This window comes from Chiloscyllium plagiosum, chromosome 1 (assembly GCF_004010195.1).
Source record: "Chiloscyllium plagiosum isolate BGI_BamShark_2017 chromosome 1, ASM401019v2, whole genome shotgun sequence".
Taxonomy (NCBI): domain Eukaryota; kingdom Metazoa; phylum Chordata; class Chondrichthyes; order Orectolobiformes; family Hemiscylliidae; genus Chiloscyllium; species Chiloscyllium plagiosum.
This window is the reverse complement of record NC_057710.1, coordinates 153,529,995-153,553,417: the sequence shown is the minus strand read 5'-3', so window position 1 is coordinate 153,553,417 and position 23,423 is coordinate 153,529,995. Positions and strand designations below refer to the sequence as shown.

Genomic DNA, 23,423 nt, shown 5'->3' with positions numbered 1-23,423 from the left:
TTAATGAATTTGATATGGTTCTGGCCTGTGTAAGATTTCTAAGCACATAAAGACCCAGGGTCAGAAATTTTGCCATACCTAAGGAAGCACTTTGTATAATGTTGCCACTTCATCTACTTATTCATATTTGCACCAATGGAAACACCTGGCTGTTCTAAGTTTCAAAAAGTTTGGTCATCTTAAAATAATTTGACTCTTAAGAGGTGATCCCTGTAGATGTTGAATCTCTCATATGATTACTTTATAGTTTCTTTTTAACATGGTTTATGTTTTGAATTTAAGCAGTGAATTTATTTTCTTTAACTTATCTATACGTTCAATTTCAGATCTGCTTGTTGATATGTTAGGAGTGTTGGCGAGCTACAACATAACTGTCCGCGAGCTGAAACTACTGGTTAGCAAAGTGCAAGGAGAGAAACAACAATGGGTAACATTTGTTGTACTTTATAATTAATAAAAATTGTGAAAAGTTGAAACCCTGATGTTGCTGCAGAAAAAAATGACATTTTACGTACTGGAAAATAAAAATTGCAATGCATTCAATGGAGCTAGAAATATTCCTGAAGCTGTGGTCTAAATCCACAATATAAAGATACAAAGTAATTTATTTAGGGTACTGGTTTGATTCTAATGTCCATTAAATATCATTCAAAATGCATATTAGAATTCTATGTTGAATAAATTGAGAAAAATTACCTTTTTGATTATATTTATTACTAAGGTTCCTCAATCCATGAGTGTAGGTGGAATCATTTAAAAAAAAAAGACCTTTTTTGAGTAATTTTTATTTAAAACTATTTTCTTGACAGCCTCCTCATGCAGTGAAATTATTGACCATATTCAGACAGGTGCCACAGAAACTTAGTCCTGATGCTTTCTTCAGCTTCCCTGGGAAGAGTGCTGCCGTGAGTATTAACTCAGTTCTGGGTAAATGTCCTGTTTTTAAAAAGGTTTTATGTTTATATTTGAAAGCTGTTCACCTATTAGAATGGAAATTGGAATGTTACAAAACTCTACTCATTTTATAAGTAAGTATACTTTTTTGTTCTGAAAATTATTTAGGTTAGAATTTATATCATGATTTTAAAAGGATCAACAGCTAAGATGAGCATTGAAGTTGTTCTGTCAAATGTTTGTTTTCTTATTCTGCTAAAAATGAAATGTAAGTTATGACAAAGCTTTGTTATGGTTCAACACCTATATGGTCAATTTATATCCATTATGGTGTGGTGTCAAAGATCGTCAGTCAAGCTGTACTGTGATTTTTTTTTTCAATAATTTTATTTTTGCTCAAGTCTTTGGGAAGAGTAGACTTTTCATTTGGGGGAAAAATTTAAGCAAAAAAAGTAAATTCCCACTGTTTGCAGGTGACACATTATGGAACACCTTAAATAGCAAAAACCTTACACTGCCAAATTGCTAGGTTCATACTATCCAAAGTTTAGATATCTTTTTTACCATGCAGTACAAACTAAAATTCAAAAATTCACAGAAAGCAATTAGTTTATTAAGATTTTCTACTGGAGAAATAATATAATAAATTAAGAAAAGAAGGAAGAAAAGTTACTTGGAGCTTTACTGGTTTAGGGTGGCGTACGTTCACCTTCGGTTTCACAACTTCCTCCTTCTGTAAAAACAGTATCTGACGAGCAGAAAATAGCTAATGTTGGAGCAAGTTATTTCCAAAAAGAAATGTCCAAACATGCCAATTCTTGAAGTGGAGTCAATATTATAAGGGGCAAAAAAGTCCCATTAATCACACAAGTGAATCGACGATCTTGTTTTGCTGATGAATGTGAGGGATTATTAATTGACTTCATTAAACATCTATAATATGGCTGTTAAGGCACTTGCAGAGCACACTCTCCAATTCTAGAAATACTGTGCAGTTCAGCTACATTGTGGCATCCATTTCCAAGATTTTTCTTGGTGCATTTTAATTTTTTTTTGACATTTTTGACTCCTTAAAAGTTGAGAAGTGAACATTGAATCTGTGATTTGTGATATGATACACGAAATGCTTCACACAGGTAAGCAAATTCACAATGGACAATTCAATTTTACTGGATTTCGATTTAAGAACTTGGTTAAAATGTTTCAGTAGTTCTAAAAATATTTTCTTTTTTACTTTTTATTTGGAACGTGGTAACTGTACTGCCATTAATATATTTTCTGACTGTAAGAGTAAAATGTAAAGAAGTGCTTTAATTCATTATTGTGAATAGATTCATTATGTTGTTATAATGATGCACTGCTTAACTGCTGTCTTGAAATACAGGCGGTTCTCCTATAACACAAGTTTCGTAAACGCGATTTGGATGTAATGTGACTGGTGCATTGGGGAGCTTTTTTTTTTTGAAACATAACTCCCATTGGCTAGGACACAATTCCATCCCTGGTTACCTAGCTGTTTACTTCAGGTCAAGCAAAAGTGGTTGGATAACCAAATTTTTTCTGACCTTAACATTGATGTTTTTGAGGATGTTTTTAGAAATTATTGCAGAGAAAATGTTTTTGATTTCAAAATTCTCCTCATTCTGGACAATGCACCAAGCCTTCCTTCCACAATCGGTGAGCTTTCTGAAAACAAAGTGCTATTTCTATCTACAAACACAACCTTTCTCATTTCAACCTATGGACCAGAGTTATTATCTGAAAGCTTATTATTTAAGATGCAAATGCAGGAAGCTGATTGCAGCTACTGAGGGGGGTAATGATAATCGTTTTAAAAATGCTTGGAGTAACCACCTGACTGAGTACTATGCTCCTTTTTTCAGTTTTTCAGCTATACTATAGTGACCCCGAGTGCTTATGTGCCCCATAATCTGAAGTGTGAGCTCCTCAACTGGTGCAACTCTTGCATATCAGGTTATACATAACAGGAGATGAGAAACCTCCAAAGATTTTACATTTTACATATAAATTGAAAACATTTCATGAATTTATTTCTTAGCCATATTTATCTTATTACATTAGTTCCTCACTTGGGATATTTGCAGATAAATTGTTGGCCCTTATTTCATGGGGGTTGGAATGCAAGAGTAGTGAAGTCTTAATACAACTATACAAGATGCTGGTGAGGCAGCATTTGGATTACAATGAGCAGTTTTGATTCCCTTACTAAAATAAGGTCACAGGAAATTTAAATATTAAATCATGAAAGTAACCAAGATACAGCAAAAGGAGTGATCTTTGTGTACAAATTTAACTGTGGAAGCTTGCATTAAATTAAATATAGTTTACTTTTGCAAAAGTGTGGAAGCAATTAATGCGCTATGCATGAGAGTCAGTGAATTAGTTGTACTCTTATGATTTCTAAAATGGGTGTACCTGCTATAATTAAGAAAAAAACCCGTAAGAAATAGGAACAGGCATAGGCCATTCAGCCACTTGAGCCTGCTCTGCCATTCAATCGAATCATCCTCACAGTTACTTTCCTGCCCTTTCCCTGTCACCCTTTATTCTTAATTCATTCCTTCTTTTTAGGGATGTGGTATCTCTGATAAGGCCAACGATTGTTGCCCATTTTCACATTGCCTTTGATCTATGTGGCATGCTGGGCCATTTCTGTGGGTGTTTAAGAGTCCACCACTGTGGATCTGAGGATGCATATAGGCAGGATCAGAAAAGCGTGGCAAATTTTATTCATTAAAGACAGATGATGAATTTAAGCAGAAAGCTTATCTTCTGTCATACTTGTTAATTTACCTGCTGATTGAGGGGCAACAAAAATTGGTCCCTTTCTCTTCTGTTTGCCTGAAGAATAGTGTATGGCAACGAGTATCTGAGGAGGAACAAAAATATTGGAAAATATCATATTTTTACTGGAATGGTTTTGTTTTTCAGGCAATAGCTCTGCCTCCAATTGCTAAGTGGCCCTATCAGAATGGCTTCACTTTTCACACATGGCTCCGAATGGATCCTTTGAACAATATCAATGTGGATAAAGACAAGCCTTATTTATATTGGTAAGTGTATTACAAGGTTGTTTTTCTAGAATTCTGATGGTGTCTCTTTGGTGTATATTCAGGAATGAGAAAACAATTATAAAAGCCATGAGTCTGTACATCTCTGTGAATTGCTCGATCAGTTAATGAAATCTGTAGTACTGAAATTTATTTGTTTACGTACCCATCATGGAGTGCTTTTCTGCACATGGCTTGACTTAAGGCTGTGGTGAAAACTGTCAAAATGTGACCAATGAGAAAGGAGATGTGGACATGATATTTAAAAATAAGGTTCAAACGTCTGAACTGTTTGCAGTTGGGTTGACACCAACTCTGAGGAAGTGAGGACTGCAGATGCTGGAGATCAGAGTGATTGTGTGGTGCCGGAAAAGATCAGTAGGTCAGACAGCGTCCGAGGAGCAGGAAAATCAATATTTCGGGCATAAGCCCTTCATCAGGAATGAGGCTTGTGGGCTGGGGGGGCTAAGAGATAAATGGGGAGGACAATGGAAGGAAGGTAGCTGAGAATGCAATGACTCTGATCTCCAGCATCTGCAGTCCTCACTTTTCCCTGGTTGGTTTTTACCTCCCCCTGCTCCACCCCCTCCCATCTATCTCTCAGTCCCTTTACCCACAAACGTAATTTCTGATGGAGGGCTTATGTCTGAAACATCAATTCTCCTGCTCCTTGGATGCTGCCTGACCTGCTGTGCTTTTTCAACACCACACTCTTGACTCTGATCCCCAGTATCTGCAGTCCTCACTTTATCATAAGTTGTAACCCTTGATTTCTTACTCATTAAAATCTGTCTATTTCAGCCAAAAATATACTAATGACCCAGCTGAGATTAAGTCTGGTAAATATTTCCACAGATTTATTTGAGTGAAAAAGTTACCCCATATCTCTCTGTCTTGTGGGTGGCCCCATACTCTGAGATTCTGCCCTCTGGTCCAAGAATCTCCCACAATGGAAAATCCCCTCTCTGCAAGTATCTTGTGAAACACCCCAAGGATCTTCTGTTTTTAAAATAAGGCCTTTTTTCATTATTTTAAACGAATACAGGTCCAAGCTATTTAACCTCTCCCAAACACTGAAGCAACCTAGTGAACCTTCTCTGGGCTGTTTTCGTTGGATGTATATCTCCCCTTCAGTAAAGGAACCAAAACTGTTCATTGTATTTCAGGTGTGGTCGGACGGGTACCATGCACAATTTACCTAGCCCTCCCTAGTTTTATATTGTATTCCCATTGAAATAAAGGCTGACATTCCATTTGTCGTAACTGATCCCTGCTGAATTTGTATGCCATCCCTTGGCAATTCATGCATGAGGATCCCCAAATCCCTCTGTGCTGCAACTTTCTGCAGTCTTTCTCCATTTAAATAATATTGATCTGTTATATTCAACTTGCGAAAGTGCATATTATCACACTTCCAACATTTGTATTTCATCTGCCAAGTTTTTGCACACTCACTCAATCCTGCCTTCCCACTTATTTTTCTGTGATCTGCAAACTTTGCAACAATGCATTCAATGACCCTATCCAAGTCACTAATCTATATTAAATATTGTAATGACCCCATTATTCATTCCTGTGGCACTAGACTAGTCACATGTTGCCATCCCTGAATTATCCTGATGAAGGGCTTTTGCCTGAAACATCAATTTTCCTGCTCCTCGGATGCTGCCTGAATTGCTGTGCTTTTCTAGCACCACTCTAATCCAGATCCTGAATATGCCCCCTTTATCCCACTGATGTATTAGTTATTAATCTTCAATTCATGCTAACATACCACCTTCAGACTATGGGCTTTTATTAAGTAGCCTAATGTGTGGTACCTTATCAAACACCTTGTTAAGAAGCAGCAACGCATTTATCCGGTATAGTTAAATGCTAATAATTAATGTTAATGGAACGAATTTAAGCTCTAACTGAAGCAGAATCATGCTCATATACAGATACTCGTGGGAAAATACATCAAAATGGAGGACAGAGTTCATGGAGTAATGTTATTCAATTCATTGTTGAGTCCAGAAGCGTGATGAAGCCCTTATGCAGAAAGTGAGATGTTGTTTTACCTCGTTTTGCTTTGGATTTCGCAGGAACTTTGCTGTAGGCCTACCAGAGAAATCCTTTTTCAAGGAAGGAAAGTCTGACTATAGAGGGAATACACTGAAGGTTTACCAGACTGATACCTGGGATGGCAGTATAGATGTTTGACAACAGCCTGCATTTAATTTGGAATATATTCACTGAAACTTTGAAGAATTAGTGGAGGAGAGCTCATAGAAACATGAAGTTCTAACAGGATTAGACTGCATAACCCACAGGAAGATGTTCCTGATGACCAGGGTGTCCAGAACCAGTGCTCACATGTAAGGATATGGGATGGGCCACTTAGGACTGAGCTGTTTCACCCAAAGAATGGTGAACTTGTGAAACTCCCTGCCACTGAAAGTGATTGAGGCCAAAACATTGAATGTTTTCAAGAAAGCTATAGATTCAGGTCTAAAGTGATTAAAGAATTTGAGGAGAAAGCAGGAGCGGGATACTGAGATAATTAGCTATGATTATGTTGAATGGCAGAGCAGGCTCTGAGGGCAGAATGGCCTACTTCTAATTTCTATGTTCCTAAATGTGAGCATGTGAACAAAATGATGCTTTGACATCTCAAGTGATTGGAAGGTTGGGGTTGTGCTTGTGCCTAAACAGAAGTATTTTGCAAAGTGGTCATCCAGTCTTCGTTTGGTTCTTTGATCTAGAAGAAATTGCATTGTGAGCAACAAATACAGTAGACTAGATTTAATGAGGTTCAAATAAGTTGATGCATCACTTTGAAGGAACGTTTAGGACTTGGGCAGTGAGAAGGGAGTGAGGAATAAATGAGCAAGTGCTACACCCCCAGTGATTGCAAAAGAAGGTGATTTGAAAGGGGGATGAGATATTGTGGAGGGAATGGTCACTTTGGAATACTGACAGGGAAAGGGAGGAGAGCATGTGTATAATGGTGATATCAGGTTGGAGGTGGTGGAAACAGTAGAGGATGATTCTTTGAAAATGGAGAGGGGTGGATTGTGGGATTGAAGGAGAAGGCAGGAAGTACCTTATTGTGGTTCTGGGAGCAATGAGCAAGTACTTCATGCTAAAACTGTGAAGGTGGTGTTGTAATGTATTTTGTCATTTGAGAAAGATACTTTTCTCAGACCACTGTAACTTTAAGAAAGCCTATATTGCAAAGTTAGAAGTTATTTTTCAATTTCAGATGTGCAATGCTGTTCTCAATGCACATGTTAGTCTGGGTGTGCTGTCTCAAAGTTCAGAAATTTTAAGGAACAGAATTAGATTTCTGTGAAATTTGCTAGAGAAGTTGGAATAATGTTTGGTAGGTTGCATAGAGTTAAGAAGATTGAAGAATTTTGAAAGCTTCAGGTGTTGCTAATGGATGAAGTTAAAAATATTTTTGTCATAAACAATATTTGCAGGCAGATTGTTATAAATTAAAAGTCAAATAACTTGAGTGTGTACACTGTGACTGCAGAAAATAATGTACCAGTAGGTGGCGCTTATAACAAATTAATAACTTTAAATGTATTTGCTAATAGGAAAGACCAAAGTATAAGTGATTATAAATACTTCATGTTTGAGAATGAATTTTCTCCATTTTTGTCTGTTGAAGCCTGCAAACAAATTTTAATATTCCTAGAGACAAAGGGCCAGCTCAATCTCTGGTGATTTGCTATTATTAAGTTAAAAATCACACAACATCAGGTTATAGTCCAACAGATTTAATTGGAAGCACACTAGCTTTTGGAGCACCACTCCTTCATCAGGTAATTGTGGAGGGCACAAATCTAAGGCACAGAATTTATAGCAAAAATTTAGTGTGATGTAACTGAAATTATACATTGAAAAATACCTTGATTGTCTGTTGAGTCTTTCATCTGTTCGAATACCATGATAGTTTTACTTCTTTCATGTGTAAATCACACTTTTTTTTAGTAAGTTGCATTCTCAGCTTAGCTGTAACAATGGGTGTTAGCTAGACAATATGTTGAAGGTGTAAGGCCCCGTGTCCTCTGCCTATGCCATGATGTTTAGATTGATTCCAATCTAAAAAGTGACATCAGAGTTTTACATGAATCCATGCAGTTTTTGAGTTCAGAGTTCTAAGAATGCAACTTTTATATAAAAAAAGGTTTTGTGATTTACACCTGAAAGAAGTGAAACTATCATGGCATTCGAACAGATGAAAGACTCCGCAGACAATCAAGGTATTTTTCAATGTATAATTTCAGTTACATCACACTGTAAATTTTTTCTATAAATTCTGTGCCTTAGATTTGTGTCCTCCACAATCACCTGATGAAGGGCGGTGCTCCGAAAGCTAGTGTGCTTCCAATTAAACCTGTTGGACTATAATCTGGTGTTGTGATTTTTAACTTTGTACATCCCAGTCCAACACTGACATCTCCAAATCATGCTATTATTGATGTATTGATATAAGTATGTAATCATAAGTTAGATATTTTTCTAGTTTTATAATTTAACGGCAGGTAAATGGGATTGGGGGAGACATCTGTTTGAGAAACTGATGAGCAACACTGAAGTAAAGGTTCAGTTGCCATTATCCTGGAGGACTCCATTTAGATTCTTACTGTCGAAGTAACATGCAACCACCTTTATTGTTCTTGTCAGAATGTACTATTTCACATTCAACCATGTTGAAATCCATTTGGCAGTTGCATGCCCAATTTTGAAACTTATTAATGGATTGTAAGTTATTTCAATCCTCCTTGTTGACAAGTACAACCAAATCCTCCCCACCACTATGCACGTAGCGACCCACTCCAAGTTTGCTGTCATTTGCAATGTAGAAGTTGACTTTTGATCTGAAATCTAGATTGTTGATATTATTTTGAAACATAGTGGTGCAACCCAAATTCTTATGGGGATAATGCATTTACCTTGATCCCTACAATCTGCTTTCAGCCTTGAGATCAACTAGCTATTCATTCTGCTACTTGTCCTCTCATGCTATATTTTTTGTCCTTATTCGTTAATCTGTTATTTGATACTTTATCAGAGGTAAGTAGTGAGGGCTAGTAATTAGTACTGCTTTCTTCCACTTCTTCGAATTGTAGGATGAAATATGCCCAGGTTACTGATAATAGGTATTTCATCAAGGTACGAAACTGCATTAAATGTTCAATGAGTCTAGCAAAATTGGCTTAGGATCAATGTAGTTGGGTTTTCTGCTCAGTGATGAAAGTTCTCAAAAATAAAGAGAGGCATGGTGGTTCAGTGCTTAGAACTGCTGTCTCGAGGCATCAGGGTCCCAGGTTCGATTCCACCCTCTGGCAATTGTGTGGAATTTGTGCATTCTCCCCATGCCTGCATGGATTTCCTCTGGGTGCTCCGATTTTCTCCTATAGTCCAAAGTCCAGAGGTATGCACGTTAAGTAGATTTGCCATGCTAAATTGTCAATAGTGTCCAAACTTGTGCAGCCCAGGTAGATTAGCCATGAAAAATGCAGTGTTATAGGGATAAATTAGTGGGGTGGGTCGGTGTCGACTCAGTGGATCGAATGGCTTGCTCCCCAACTAAAGATTCCTCGATTCTATGAAAAATATGTCAAATATCATCTTGAAGTTCGATGTATAGATTCAAAGAGTTGTACAGCATGGAAACATATCCTTCGATCCAACTCATCCATGCTGACAACATCCGAAATTTATCTAGTCCTAGTTACCAGTATTTGACCCATATCCCTATTCGTGTACTTATCCAGATGCCTTTTAAATTCTGTAATTGTACCAGTCCCTACCACACCCTCTGGCAGCTCACTCCATGCACGCACTATCCTCTGCTTGGAGAAGTTTCCCCTTAGGTCTCTTTTATATCTTTTTGCTCTCACCTTAAACCCAAGCCCTCTAGTTTTGGACTCCTCTACACTGGGGAAAAGATCTGCTATTCATGATTTAATAAACTTCAAAAGGTCATTCCTCAGCTCCCAACTCTCCAGGGAAAATGGCTCCAGTCTGTTCAGCCTGTCCCTCTAGTTCCAACCCTCCAAGGGCGGCATGGTGGCACAGTGGTTAGCACTGCTGCCTCACAGCGCTAGAGACCGGGGTTCAATTCCCGCCTCAGGTAACTGTCTGTGTGGAGTTTGCACCTTCTCCCCGTGTCTGCGTGGGTTTCTTCTGGGCACACCGGTTTCCTCCCACAATCCAAAAATGTGCAGGTTAGCTGAATTGGCCATGCTAAATTGCCCGCAGTGTTAGGTGAAGGGGTAAATGTAGGGGAATGGTTCTGGGTAGGTTGCTGTTTGGAGGGTTGGTGTGGATTTGTTGGGCCGAAGGGCCTGTTTCCACACTAAGTAATCTAAAAACCCCGGCAGTGTCCTTGTAGGTCTTTTCTGCACCCGTTCACGTTTAACAACGTCTTTCCATAGCAGGGAGACCAGAATTGGATGCAGTATTGCAAAACTGGTCTAACCAATGTCCTGTACAGCCGCGACATGACATCCTTACTCTTATACTCCATTCATTGACCAATAAAGGCTAGTGTACCAAAGGCCACCTTCACTAATCTGTCTACTTGTGATCAAAGTTTGTGAGAAGATTTGTAGCTCGGGTGCTCGTTGTTGTGGTTCTGTTCGCTGAGCTGGGAATTTGTGTTGCAGACGTTTCGTCCCCTGTCTAGGTGACATCCTCTGTGCTTGGGAGCCTCCTGTGACTTGTGACTCCATCTTCAAGGAATTATGAACTTGCACCCCAAAATCTATTTGTTTGGCAAACCTCCCCAAAGCCCTTAGTAGCTAAGTACTGACTTGCCTTGCCAAAGTGCAACGCCTTACATTTTAATAATATTCATGGACATTATATATGATCCCTTAGTTTGGAATACTTGATTATTGCACGAGTAAAAAAACTTGGTATGAATATTTTTTCTTTAATTGGTATAGTTTTTATTTTATTTTACAGTCACGCTGTTCATAAGTTATCTTCTGACATGGGCAAACAAGCAATTCTCTGTTAACTTTACAACTGCAGTTCTATTATGGAATACAGGATTTTGTTTTATTTCCCACAGTCTCCAAGAAAATGTACAAACTTGCTCTTATTTCTGATTACTCACCCAGGTTAGGAGTATTAATATGGATGATAACCAGTAATAATTTGCACCACCATATTCTCTGAACAGGACTCTGGCAAATAATCATGTTGCACCACAAGGTTTTTTGAAAAATTGGTTTCTGTTTTGGAGTTAATCTAAATTTTGTTTTGCTCGGATAATAGGAAAATAGGTTATGGCTGACATGACAGACATTTGTGACGAATGCAAGGGCATTCTCGGATAATATATGACAGTTTATCAGATTTAATGGTAAGTGGTCTTAGGTGGTACAGAATAGCAGAAGAAAATAGGCTGCATAATTTCAATATCCAATTTGGAATGGTAAAAGTTTTCAGAAAGATAGAGTAAATAAATTATCATTTTCAACCCAACATTTTCCAAACTCTCTTCTATTAAGCCTCCATTTTAACACTTGAAGATGAACATAATTCCAGACACCAACAAAAACAAAATCAAGTTCATATTCGTTATACAATTATTACCATTCACAAAGTTCAGCAATAGCAAATCATTTAAATAAGCAAATCTGTGTTTTTAAAAGTACTTTGCAAAACATATTATTTAAATCTTCACCAATCATTACTTCATCTGAATCTCTCCAGCTTTTAGGTCTATGCTGAGATCCTTTTGGGGAAGAATGACCATAATATGGTACAATTCTTCATTTAGATCTATTAATGTATTGATATGGATACAGAGCTAGTCGGCAGACAGGAAGCAGGGAGTTAGAATAAATAGGTCCTTTTCAGAGTGGCAGGCAGTAACGAGTGGGGTGCTGCAGGGTTCGGTGCTGGGATCCCAGCTATTCACATGATACATTAATGATTTGGATGAAGGAATTGAATGCCATGTATCCAAATTTGCAGATGACTGAGCTGGGTGGCAGTATGTGCTGTGAGGAGGATGCTAAGAGGTTGCTGAGTGAATTGGACAGACTGGCTGAGTGTGCAAATACTTGGCAAATGCAATATAATGTGGATAAATGTGAAGGTATCCATTTTGGTTGCAAAAACAAAGGCAGATTATTATTTGAGTGGTGGCGATTTAGAAAAAGTGGGGGGGGGGGGGGGGGGGCGGTGAAACAAGACCCGAGTGTCATAGTAGAACAATTGTTGAAGGTTGGCGTGCAATGAGGAAAGCTATTGGCATGCTGGCCTTCAGAGGGAGAGAATTTTGAGTTACCAGAGTAAAGGTGTCTTTTTGCAGTTTGCAGGGCCTTGGTGAGGCCACACCTTGAGTATTGTGTGCAGGTTTGGCCTCCTCGTCTGAAGAAGGACAATCTTGCTATTGAGGGAATTGAACAAAGGTTCACCAGACTGACTCCCGTGATGGCAGAACTGACATATGAGGAAAGACTGGAGTGACTGGGGCTTGTACTTGTTGGAATTTAGAAGAATTAGCGGGGCTCTCATAGAGACGCACACAATCCTGATGGGATTGGACAGGCTAAATGCAGGAGGAATGTTCCCGATATTGGCGCTGGGTGTCACAGTCTAAGTGTAAGGGGTAAGCTATTTAAGACTGAGATGAGGAAAATTTCTTCACTCAAAGTTGTGAACCTGTGGAATTCTCTCCCACAGGAAGCTGTTGGGGCAAGTTCATTAGATATTTTCGAGGGGGAGCTGGATGTGGCCCTTGTGGCTAAAGGGATCAAGGGATATGGAGAGAAAGGGGAAATTGGATGCTGAGATTGCATGATGAGCTATGATCATGTTGAATTGTGGTGTAGATGTGAAGGGTTGAATGGCATACTCCTGCACCTATTTTTCAGTACTTCTATGCCAGGTAGCAGGAGAATTGCAGGTTGAGAGTCTTGAAGTTGGAGCCCAGGTCAAACCCCTGACCTTTTTTGCCCGAAACGTCGATTTTTCCTGCTCCTCGGATGCTGCCTGAACTGCTGTGCTTTTCCAGCACCACTCTAATCCAGCCCAGGTCAATCAGCAGCTCCAAAGTAAAGAAGTTAGATTCAGACTTGCTGAAACTCAACAGTGAAGACCTTGCTTCTGGGTTTATGGTTGGAACCAGGATTTAGGACTTGAAGTACCCATCAGCTGGAGCCTCTGCCTGGAGAGAGAATGAGAGACCAGTAAGACAAAATACCATGTCGGTCTCTGTGCCAGTATGGGGTGTATTCTTGTCTGCACAATTTGACAATTGTTGCTTTAACTCTGTTGTGTCATGCTCTTTGTGGAACCTGGTATTCCATTCCCACTCTGTATACTTGATAGTTTATGCTGAAGTTGTCTCCTTTTAATTTTAGGAAGCACAAAATATGACTGAATTAAGGAGATATAGCAGTATATTCAAACTTGCTGTGGAAAACAAATTACACATTTGTATTTATACTGACAGACTTTTAGATATGATATAGAATCCCTACAGTGTGGAAACAGACCCTTCGGCCCCAGAAGTCCACACCAACACTCTGAAGAGTAACCCCCACCCTTGCACCCATTGCCCTATGTTTATCCCAGACTAATACACCTAACCTATACATCCCTGAACACAATGGGCAATTTTTAGCATGGCCAATTCACTTAACCTGCACACATTTTTTGGATTGAAACCGGAGCACCCAGAGGAAATCCATGTAGACAGGGGGAGAATGTGCAAACTCCACATAGACAGTCGCCTGAGGCAGGAATCTAAGCCAGGTCCCTGGTGCTGTGAGGAAACAGTGCTAACAACTGAGCCACTGTGCCGCCCCAGTCTAGTCCAGTGAAATTTAGTCCAGTCCAGTCAAGTTTAATCCAGTCAGATTGCAGAATGGATGTCAGTGAATTTGTTTAATAAATATGAAGTCTTGCTTATATTGGCATTAATCTGTAGAAATCATGACATCGAGGAGTCATGTTTCTACTTTTAACTTAGTACCTTATTGCAGTAGATTTAATGTTGTGTATTCAATAGCTGCAGGTGTTGGACTTTGTCATGGTGAAACAATACTAAATTAATAATACTGCCCTATTTTCTGCAGTTTTGGGGAAGGGTCACCAGACTCGAAACGTCAACTCTGATTTCTCTTCACAGATGCTGCCAGACCTGCTTGACTTTTCCAGCAACTTCTGTTTTTGTTTCCTATTTTCTCTTGATGACGTTCTATTTCCTTTGTTTCTATATTTTAGCAAGTTATTCTCACAGCAAAGATATTCCTCTTGTGTAAAGGAAGCTTTCCTAGGTTCTTTCCTCCTTGTATGACTAATTGAAATTGCAGGCCCATTGTCAGTGACTCCCCAGAATAGGAAGTGGTCTTTTCTTATTTATTCTGTCAGATCCTTTTGAAGTGTGTTGACATTCTTCATGACCTGAGAAATAGTTTATCTCAAGTCTGTTCTCATCTCTGACATTGATTATATTGTTTGCTCTCAAGTTTTCATGCCCTTTGATAATGGAGAGTTCAAACTATACAAAGACTTATATTTGAGGCCTAACTAATGTTTTGTAATGATGTGGAGGTACTGGTGTTAGATTGGGGCGAACAAAGTCAAAAAAATCACAACACTGGGTTTTCGTCCAACAGGTTTATTAGAAACTGCAGACGTTCGGAGCCTCTGCTCCTTCCTCTGGGGCTCTGAAAGCTTGCAGTTTCAAATAAACCTGTTGGACTATAACCTGGCATTGTGTGATTTTTGACTAATGTTTTGTATGAATTATCACTACTTTACTCTTGAATGTTTGTTTGCATGTCACTATTCATTGACAAGATAAAAACAATGACTGCAGATGCTGGAAACCAGATTCTGGATTAGTGGTGCTTGCTGGGAAGGTAAGGACATTGTATATATTTGGGCAGTGGCTAAACGCAAGGTACTACACATATAGTTTCTAGATTAGTGGTGCTGGAAGAGCACAGCAGTTCAGGCAGCATCCAAGGAGCTTCGAAATCGAAGTTTCGGGCAAAAGCCCTTCATCGGGAATAAAGGCAGTGAGCCTGAAGTGTGGAGAGATAAGCTAGAGGAGGGTGGGGGTGGGAAGAAAGTAGCATAGAGTACAATGGGTGAGTGGGGGAGGGGATGAAGGTAATAGGTCAGGGAGGAGAGGGTGGAGTGGATAGGTGAAAAAGGAGATAGGCAGGTAGGACAAGTCATGGGGACAGTGCTGAGCTGGAAGTTTGGAACTAGGGTGAGGTGGGGGAAGGGAAAATGAGGAAACTGTTGAAGTCCACATTGATGCCCTGGGGTTGTTAGAGTCTTCATGGAATTGTTAGAGCCCTAATGAGTTTAGCCATATCCTTCGCTGTCTTTCCATTGTGTTATTCAGTACTTTTTCTGCAAAAGTACTTTTACATGTGCTTAACCAACATTGCATTTATACTCTTCACTTGCCTGCCTGCACTCTGTTAAACTATCTATATCTGACGGAAGTCTTTTATGGTCTTTGTTGCTGTTGGTTAAATTTCACAAAAACACTGTTGCTAATTACATTTAAAGAGGAGATTTTGCGTGCAAACCCTGAATTTTAAAATTGAAAAATGCTGGAAGCAGTTAACAGATAAAGCCACAGAGAAAGGAGTTAGTGTATTAGGTCATTTATTTTAATGAATGACCTGACTTGCTGAGTATTCTCAGCAAGAAAAATGGAATTTGCTGGCAGGATCTGTGGGGTGAAAGCAGAGTTCATGTTTTGAATCCAGAAACTCTTCATCCGAATGTTTTCAGCTGGGAAAAGTCGGTACTTCTGCTGAAAGTGAAGTTTTGGAGTTTGGACGGAAAGGAGAGATGCAAGGGAAGGGATGGAGATGGAGCCGAGATAAACAAAAATATTTGAAAATGGTAGGTAAAGGAGGCGATTATGGATAGGGGAGTCGGGACAGAAGAAAAGTTGAATAAGTGATATTAGGAGCTAAGAGTTCGAGAGAGTGGATGAGCTATACTGAAAACAAAGCATATAATGTGCTAACAAGCCTAGGAGTCGAAGAGAAAGCAACCTGTCATGACAGGGCTGGGCGCAGGGTAGGTAAAAAAACATGAAAGGATGAAAACAGACTCTAAAGTTATGGAACTCTGTGTTGAGTCCTAGAAGCTGCAGGGTCCCAAGTGGAAAATGAGATGTTCTTCAAATTTATGCTTAGGCTTGCTGGAGCACTTTAGCAGGCCTGTGACAGAAGTGTTGGAGTGGGAACACAGTGAGTTGAAGTGGCAGGCAACTAGAAACTTGGAGTAATTTTTCCGGGCAGAACATAGGTGTTCTACAAAATGGTCACCCAGTTTTCTCCGTATTCTTAGCATTTGTTTTTATTTCACTGTTCTGACATTCACAGTATTTTACTGTCATTTTAATTTAAGTTTTAATTTTTACTTAAGCAGAACAGGGTATTCTAATTAGTTTGGTTTAATTTCACTGTTTTTCTTGATCCTACCTGTATAAGAATGCATCCTTAGCTGATGAGGCAACTTCCACAGTTAATGTCTTAAGCATAGATTTGCTCTCCTTCCTAAGACATGCATAGATTTTGCTTTATTACTGAGGGGAACGAGAATGCTTATTTATTCACTATTTAATTTTGAACAGAGAACTTCACTCAAAAGAATTGCTTCTTTGTTTTACTGTCTTTGACACACTGTCCAAATCCTTTCAGTACAGCCCTATTCCCACACTCCAATGTGCTTTGAAAAGCTATATTTGACTAGTCATGAGCTGTGTTGCAGGGAATCTATGAATTGAGGTCGAGTTGATGATGAATTGATTTTTAAAGTTAAAAGTGTTGATTATAACACTTGTTCTTTTCACTAGCTTTCGTACTAACAAAGGACTTGGATATTCTGCTCATTTTGTTGGTGGTTGTTTGATTGTGACATCAATAAAATCAAAAGGAAAAGGATTCCAGCACTGTGTAAAGTATGACTTCAAGCCCCAGAAGGCAAGTATTCATCACCTCATATACTTACTATGATTGCAGAATTTCATCTTTCAAGAAATTAAATTACTTCCTAAACACATTTGTATACAAAAAACTAAGCTGAAATCATTGCAAAATCCATAATTTGTTTCCCTCAACTAACATAATGCTGAATTTTGAACTGTCTATGCCACTTAATTAAAGCATTTGTTTCAAATGGGAAATACTTCCAGGTTTGCTTATGGAATAGGATCTCTGCCTAATGTGTTGCTTAACCATACAGTTCATGTCGGTCTTAATTAACTACTTGTCAGGATACTAGAATTTGCCTTGGTTAGGGAAGAACCTTAGTTTACTGCATGTTTTGGAGGTTCCAGTGTTGGACTGGGACTACCTTATTTGGAAGCAAGTGTTTCCAAATAAACCTGTTGGACTATAACCTGATGTGTGATTTTTAACTTTACTGCACTTACTAGTTTTGTGCTACTTAAACAGTGTAAATGTGTGGATGTCTGAAGTGGATGATGTTTGCGTTCAGCTGTGATGCAGTGGTTACTAGGTTGTCAACTTTAGTTGCTATGATTCATCTGAATACAGCCACTGAGTGACTATTGTTTGCAACTGTGCGTCAGTATTGTCTTTTGGCTTCAAGCAAGAAAAAAATGGAAAGATGAGGAGGTGCAAGGGTTATCAAGGTGGGTAGGATGTTGGAAGAAAATTTGAGTGGTGAAGGCATTGCTGTCCATATATTTAGTTAAAGGGAGGAAAGAAGGAAATCAAAGAAGCTGGAATCTAAGAAATGTAGACTTAAAATAATGTGGAAGGAGGTGGTGGTGTTTGGGGGCACTTTTTGTAAAGTTATAGGAGACTGCAGAAAGAGAGACCAGGTGGGATGTGCTGTGATGTCATGGAGTACTTTAAATAAGATGTGAATTTTAAATTTGAAGCACAGATCAATTTAGAGTTAATGTAGGCCAACAAAATTAGGGGAGCTGAGTAGGAAAGATTTAGGGGATGAGATATGAGGATTAGTCTTTTAACGTTTATGAAGAATGGGGAACTACTTTGTACTCACTGTTCATTTGACAGCACTGTTGTCTGTGAGATTGTAATGAACTTGCGATACCAACACTTGAAGTATAATGTCTGCACCTTGAACATCACTCTGAAATTTGTAATTGTGTCTTTTTTTAAAAAAAAGCAACCTGAGTTATTGTATATTGGTCACTTCTATTTCAGCCAGTTTTTTCCCGTATGAGTGCAAAACATGGTTCACTGCAAATATTAGAAATCTTAAGAGTTACTTTCTTGAATAGCTATGTTTGAGGAACCCTGTAGCATTTGCAAATAGCAAGTAATAGTAATTGGTTGGGAAGCTTAATGAATTAAATCAAAGCTACAATACAATAAATATTTATTTTATATGTTGTGCAGTAATATGAGGAAATGTGCATCTGTTTACTGTGCCAGTTATTTAATGAAAGTGAATTGTTTAAAATATAACAAAAATAAGTTGTAAATTCTTTATTATAGTGGTATATGGTGACAATAGTGCATATTTACAATCGATGGAAAAACAGTGAGATCCGGTGTTATGTGAATGGTGAATTGGCATCCTTTGGAGAGATTACATGGCTTGTGAATACTAGTGATGTAAGTAACATTATAAAACTGCAACTTGAAAACCTTTATTGACTATTTAGAGTCAGTTCATAAATGATTTTTGTTCAAATGTAAATTCTTTGTAACCATGTTTACCTGAATTCTTTCTTCAATTCTACTTATTCCTGATGACATTTATAATGCCACAACTGAAATCACAGTTGGAAAACTTTTAATGGTTTAAAAACCCGTTAAATTAATGTTTCCCACTTTTGAAAGTTAATTCATTTTGAACTCCTCCTTCGCTGAGTCAATAGATCCTAGTCCATTTTCTTGTTATATCTTTTGATTCATTAAAATAAAATGACAGACCAATTCTTTAAGTGCAAATGTCTCTTGAAATTGAAACGTAAGCTTAGGTCTCCTATTCAAAACGCTGGTTTTCTATTTATTGGCCTTATTTCTTTTGCAATGTGGGAATATACTGATAATGAAAATTTAGATATTAAATTAAATATTAGGCCTACGGGAGTATTTTGAGGCAATTTTGGAATTTATTCTTAATTATTTTCAAGTAACGTTATTATAAGATGAGCTTTTTACTCTTTGACCTTTTTTAAAAATATGCAATAGCTAGAGCCTGAGAATTTCCAAAAGTGTAGACAATATTTTTAAACAAAAGTAAAGATTTTAATATTTCAACTTGACTTGAAGACTAACATATTTTAAATAGTAAATTGCCTAATCTTTTCTGCTAGCTTAAAGATTGTGCACAGTTGAGCTGTGTGAATCTAATAAACGTGAAATATCTGAAATTGAAATAAATCATCTAATTCATGAAAATTGCAAAAGGGTTTTAATATCCAAGTTGTTTTTGAATATCTGATACACATTCGTTGCTTCTTTGCTGAAAATATACCTTCACTACTTTTGAGTGAAACATTATTTGGGTTATCATGGTGTATGCTGAGTGCAGAGTAGTTGTTGAAATCCTCATCATTCAAGATTACAGGTCAAATAACTGAAAATCATGCCTCTGCCATTGCTCCCTCATTGGATTAGTTTGAAGAATGTTTCTGAATCTGGGCGCTCAGTATAAGGATGCAGGGTAGGTCATTTAGGACTGAAACAGGGAGAAATTTCTTTGTCCAGAGAGTGGTGAACCTTCTGAATTCTCTACTAAAGAAAGTGGTTGGGCCAAAACATTGAATGTTTTCAAGAAAGAGTTAGATATAGTTCTTATGGCTAAATTGATCAAAATGTACAGGGAGAAAGTGGAAACACAGTACAGAGCTAGATGGTCAGCCATGATCATATTGAATGGTAGAGCAGGCTCAAAGGACTGAATGCTTTATTCCTACTTTCTATGTTTCTGTGGAATTCTCTGACCTAGATAATTGCATTCTCCTTATATATGGCACAATTTAGGTCCATAAGACATTAGGAGCAGAAATTAGGCCATTCAGCCCATTGAGTCGGTTTTGCCATTCAATCGTGGCTGATAAATTTCTCAACAGCTTTCTTCTTATAACCCTTGATTCTCTCAATACTCCAAGAACCTATCTATCTCAATATTAAATGTACTCAATGACCTGGCCTCCCCAGCCTTCTGTGGCAATGAATTCCATAGATTCACCACTCTATCTGGCTGAAGACATTTCTCCTTATCTCCGTACTAAAAAGTCTTCTCCTCTCTTACTTTAAGGCTATTCCCTTGAGTCAGAGGGTCTCCTTCCATTGGAAACATCTTCCCAACATCTACTCTGTCCAGGCCATTCGGTATTTCTATGTTATATTTAGATCTCCCCTCATCCTTCTAAATTCCGAGAATAAACCCAAAGTCCTCAAATGTTCCTTGTATGTCAAGCTTTTCATTCCTGGGAGTATTCTCATGAACCTCCTCTGAACATTCTCTAGGGCCAGCACATCCGTCCTGAGATATGGGGCCCAAAACTGCGCACAATACTCTAAATGTGGCGTGACCAGAGTCTTGTATAGCCTCAGACGTACATCCCTGCTTTTATATTCAAGTCCTCTCAAAGTAACTGCCAACATTGCATTTGCCTTTCAAACGACTCACTCACCCTGCAAGTTTACCTTGAGAGAATTCTGGATTAGAACTCCCAAGTATCTTTGTAATTTAGACTTCTGAATTTTCTCCCCATTAGAAAATAGTCCATGCCTCTATTTTTCTTCCCAAAGTGCATGACCTCTCACTTTCCCACATTATACTCCATCTACTACATCTTTGCCCACTCTCCTAATCTGTCTAAATCCTTCTGTACCCATCTCGCCTCCTCAACGCTACTTGTCCCTCTACCTATCTTTGTACCATTTGCAAACTTAGCCAGAATGCCATCAGTTTCTTCTTCTGGATTGTTAATGTATAAAGTGAAAATTTTTGGTCCCAACATTGAGCCTTGCAGAACATCACTTGGCACCAAGGACCCTCTTGTATCCACTCTCTGCTTTCTGCCAGACAGCCAAGCTTCTATCCATGTTAGCACCTTGCTTCTGACACCATGAGCCCTTATCTTACTCAGTAGCATCCTGTTGGCACCTTGTCAAAGACCTTCTTGAAGTCCAGATGGATAACCTCCATTGGCTCTCCTTAATGTAATCTGCTTGTTACTTCCTCAAAGATTTCTAGCAGGTTTGTCAGGCATGACCTCCCCTTGATGAAATTATGCTGACTTGGCACTATTTTACCATACACTTCCAAGTATTCTGAAAACTTATCGTTCACAATGGATTTCAGGATCTTTCCCCATGGCTGAGGTTAGGCAAATTGGTCTATAATATTCTGCCTTTGGCCTTACTCCCTTTTTTAAACAGGGGTGTCACATTAGTGGCTTTCCAATCTCTGGGACCCACTCTGACTCCAGTGATTCTTGAAAGATCACTACTAATGCCTCCGCTATCTCTTCAGTTATCTCCCTTAGAACTCTTAGGTCCTAAAAACCAGAAAGTATTCTTTGTTATACTAAGGAAGATTATCTCTCTAACTTTAAGAGTAAACCACTTGTACAAATGATTGTATGCTTAGAAAAAAGCCTGTCCTTGTTCAGGCCTAAAGGAAAGAAAGCCTCAGCAATTAAAAACAATTGCACGCTCCACTCTTTTTTTGCCACATTTACAAAAAATATATATGAAAAGGCTAAAGTGTGCACTTTTATGATGCATAAATTAGATCACATACAATTAGAGTATGTCTGTTACTCAACATATAATCAGACAAAGCAGGCCTGCCAACAGTGAGTGTGACATAGAAGAATAAATAGGTAAACAGATTATGGAAAGATGTAGAGGCAACAGGGTGGTGGTGATGGGAGATTTTAATTTTCCTGACATTGATTGGGATACAGTTAGTGTCAGAGGTCTGGATGGGGCAGAATTTGTAAGAATAGTCTGATGAGGGAAGGGGCCATATTGAATCTGGTGTTGGGAATGAGACAGGCCAGGTGGTAGAAGTTGCGGTGGGGGATTTCTTTGGAACAGTGACCACAATTCTAAGTTTTAGAAAACTCATAGACAAAGATGAGTGGGTCCTTAGGGAAGAGTACTAAACTGGGTCAAGGCCAATTCTATCAAAATTAGGCAGGAGCTAGGAAATGTGGATTGGACACAGCTAATTGAAGCAAAGTCCACATTTGATATGTGGGAGGCTTTCAAAGATAGTGCAGGTTAGGCATGTTCTATTGAAAGCAAAAGATAGGAAAGGCAAGATTTGTGAACCGTGGGTGACAGGAGAAATCGTGAGACTAACCAAGAGGAAAAAGGAAGTGTACACGAGGTCTAGGCGGTTAAGAATAGAACGGGCCAGAGGAATATCGGAAGAGTAAGACCAGTCTTAAATAAGGAATCAAGCGGGCTAAAAGGGGTCATGAAATAGTTTTAGCGAGCAGAATTAAGGAGAATCCCAAAGCATTTTATTCTTATATAAGAAGCAAGCGAGTAACTAGAAAAAGGATTGGTCCGCTAAAGGATAACTAAGGAAAGCTGTGTGTCGAACCTGAGAGAATGGGTATGATTCTGAATGATTACCTTGCATCAGTGTTGGTTGAAGAGAGGGACATGATGAATGTTGAGATTAGAGATGGAAGTTTGATTTCTCTGGATCACGTTGACATAAGGAGGTAGGATGTGTTGGGTCGGCTAAAGGATATTAAGGTGGACAAATCCCCAGGACTGGATGGGATCAATCCCAGGTTGCTGAGGGAATCGAGAGAGAAAATAGCTGGGGCCCTGACAGATATCTTTGTGGCATCCTTAAATACAGGTGAGGTACCGGAGTACTGGAAAGTTGCTCATGTCCCCCTGTACAAGAAGAGTCGTAGGGATATTCCGGGTAACTACAGATCAATGAACCTGATGTCAGTGGTGGGAAAGTTGCTGGAGGAGGTACTGAGGGATAGGATCTATTTATATTTAGAAAAGAATGGACAACATGGTTTTGTGCGGGGGAGATCATGTCTTACTAACTTAGTAGAGTTCTTTGAGCAAGTGACCAAGTTGATAGATGAAGGAAGGGCTGTAGATGTTATTAACATGGACTTTAGTAAGGCATTTGATAAGGTTCCCCATGGTAAACTAATAGAGAAAGTGAAGTTACGTGGTGAGCAGGGTTTTCTAGCTAGGTAGATAAAGAACTGGTTGAGCAACAGGAGACAGAGGGAGTTGAAGGGAGTTTCTCGAAATTGAGAAAGGTGACCAGTGGTGTTCCATAGGGATTGGTGGTGGGGCCGCTGTTGTTTGTGATATACATAAATGATCTGGAAGAGGGCACTGTTGGAATGATCAGCAAGTTTGCAGGTGACACAAAGATTGGTGGAGTAGCAGAAAGCTGTCAGAATACAGGAGAATATAGATAGACTGTAGAGTTGGGCGGAGAAGTGGC

The 23,423-nt window shown here is 38.8% G+C and overlaps 1 protein-coding gene across 2 annotated transcripts in view; it reads left to right on the top strand.

Moving 5' to 3' along the window:
- Window positions 1-23,423, top strand: part of lrba (LPS responsive beige-like anchor protein) — an 875,634-nt gene that overhangs the window by 42,791 nt on the left and 809,420 nt on the right. For both annotated transcript variants that reach the window (XM_043699606.1, XM_043699616.1), the window contains exons 3-7: window positions 327-427; window positions 810-905; window positions 3,847-3,968; window positions 16,819-16,945; window positions 18,458-18,577. In XM_043699606.1, coding sequence (XP_043555541.1) covers window positions 327-427; window positions 810-905; window positions 3,847-3,968; window positions 16,819-16,945; window positions 18,458-18,577 — 566 coding nt within the window. The remainder of the gene's footprint in view (window positions 1-326; window positions 428-809; window positions 906-3,846; window positions 3,969-16,818; window positions 16,946-18,457; window positions 18,578-23,423) is intronic.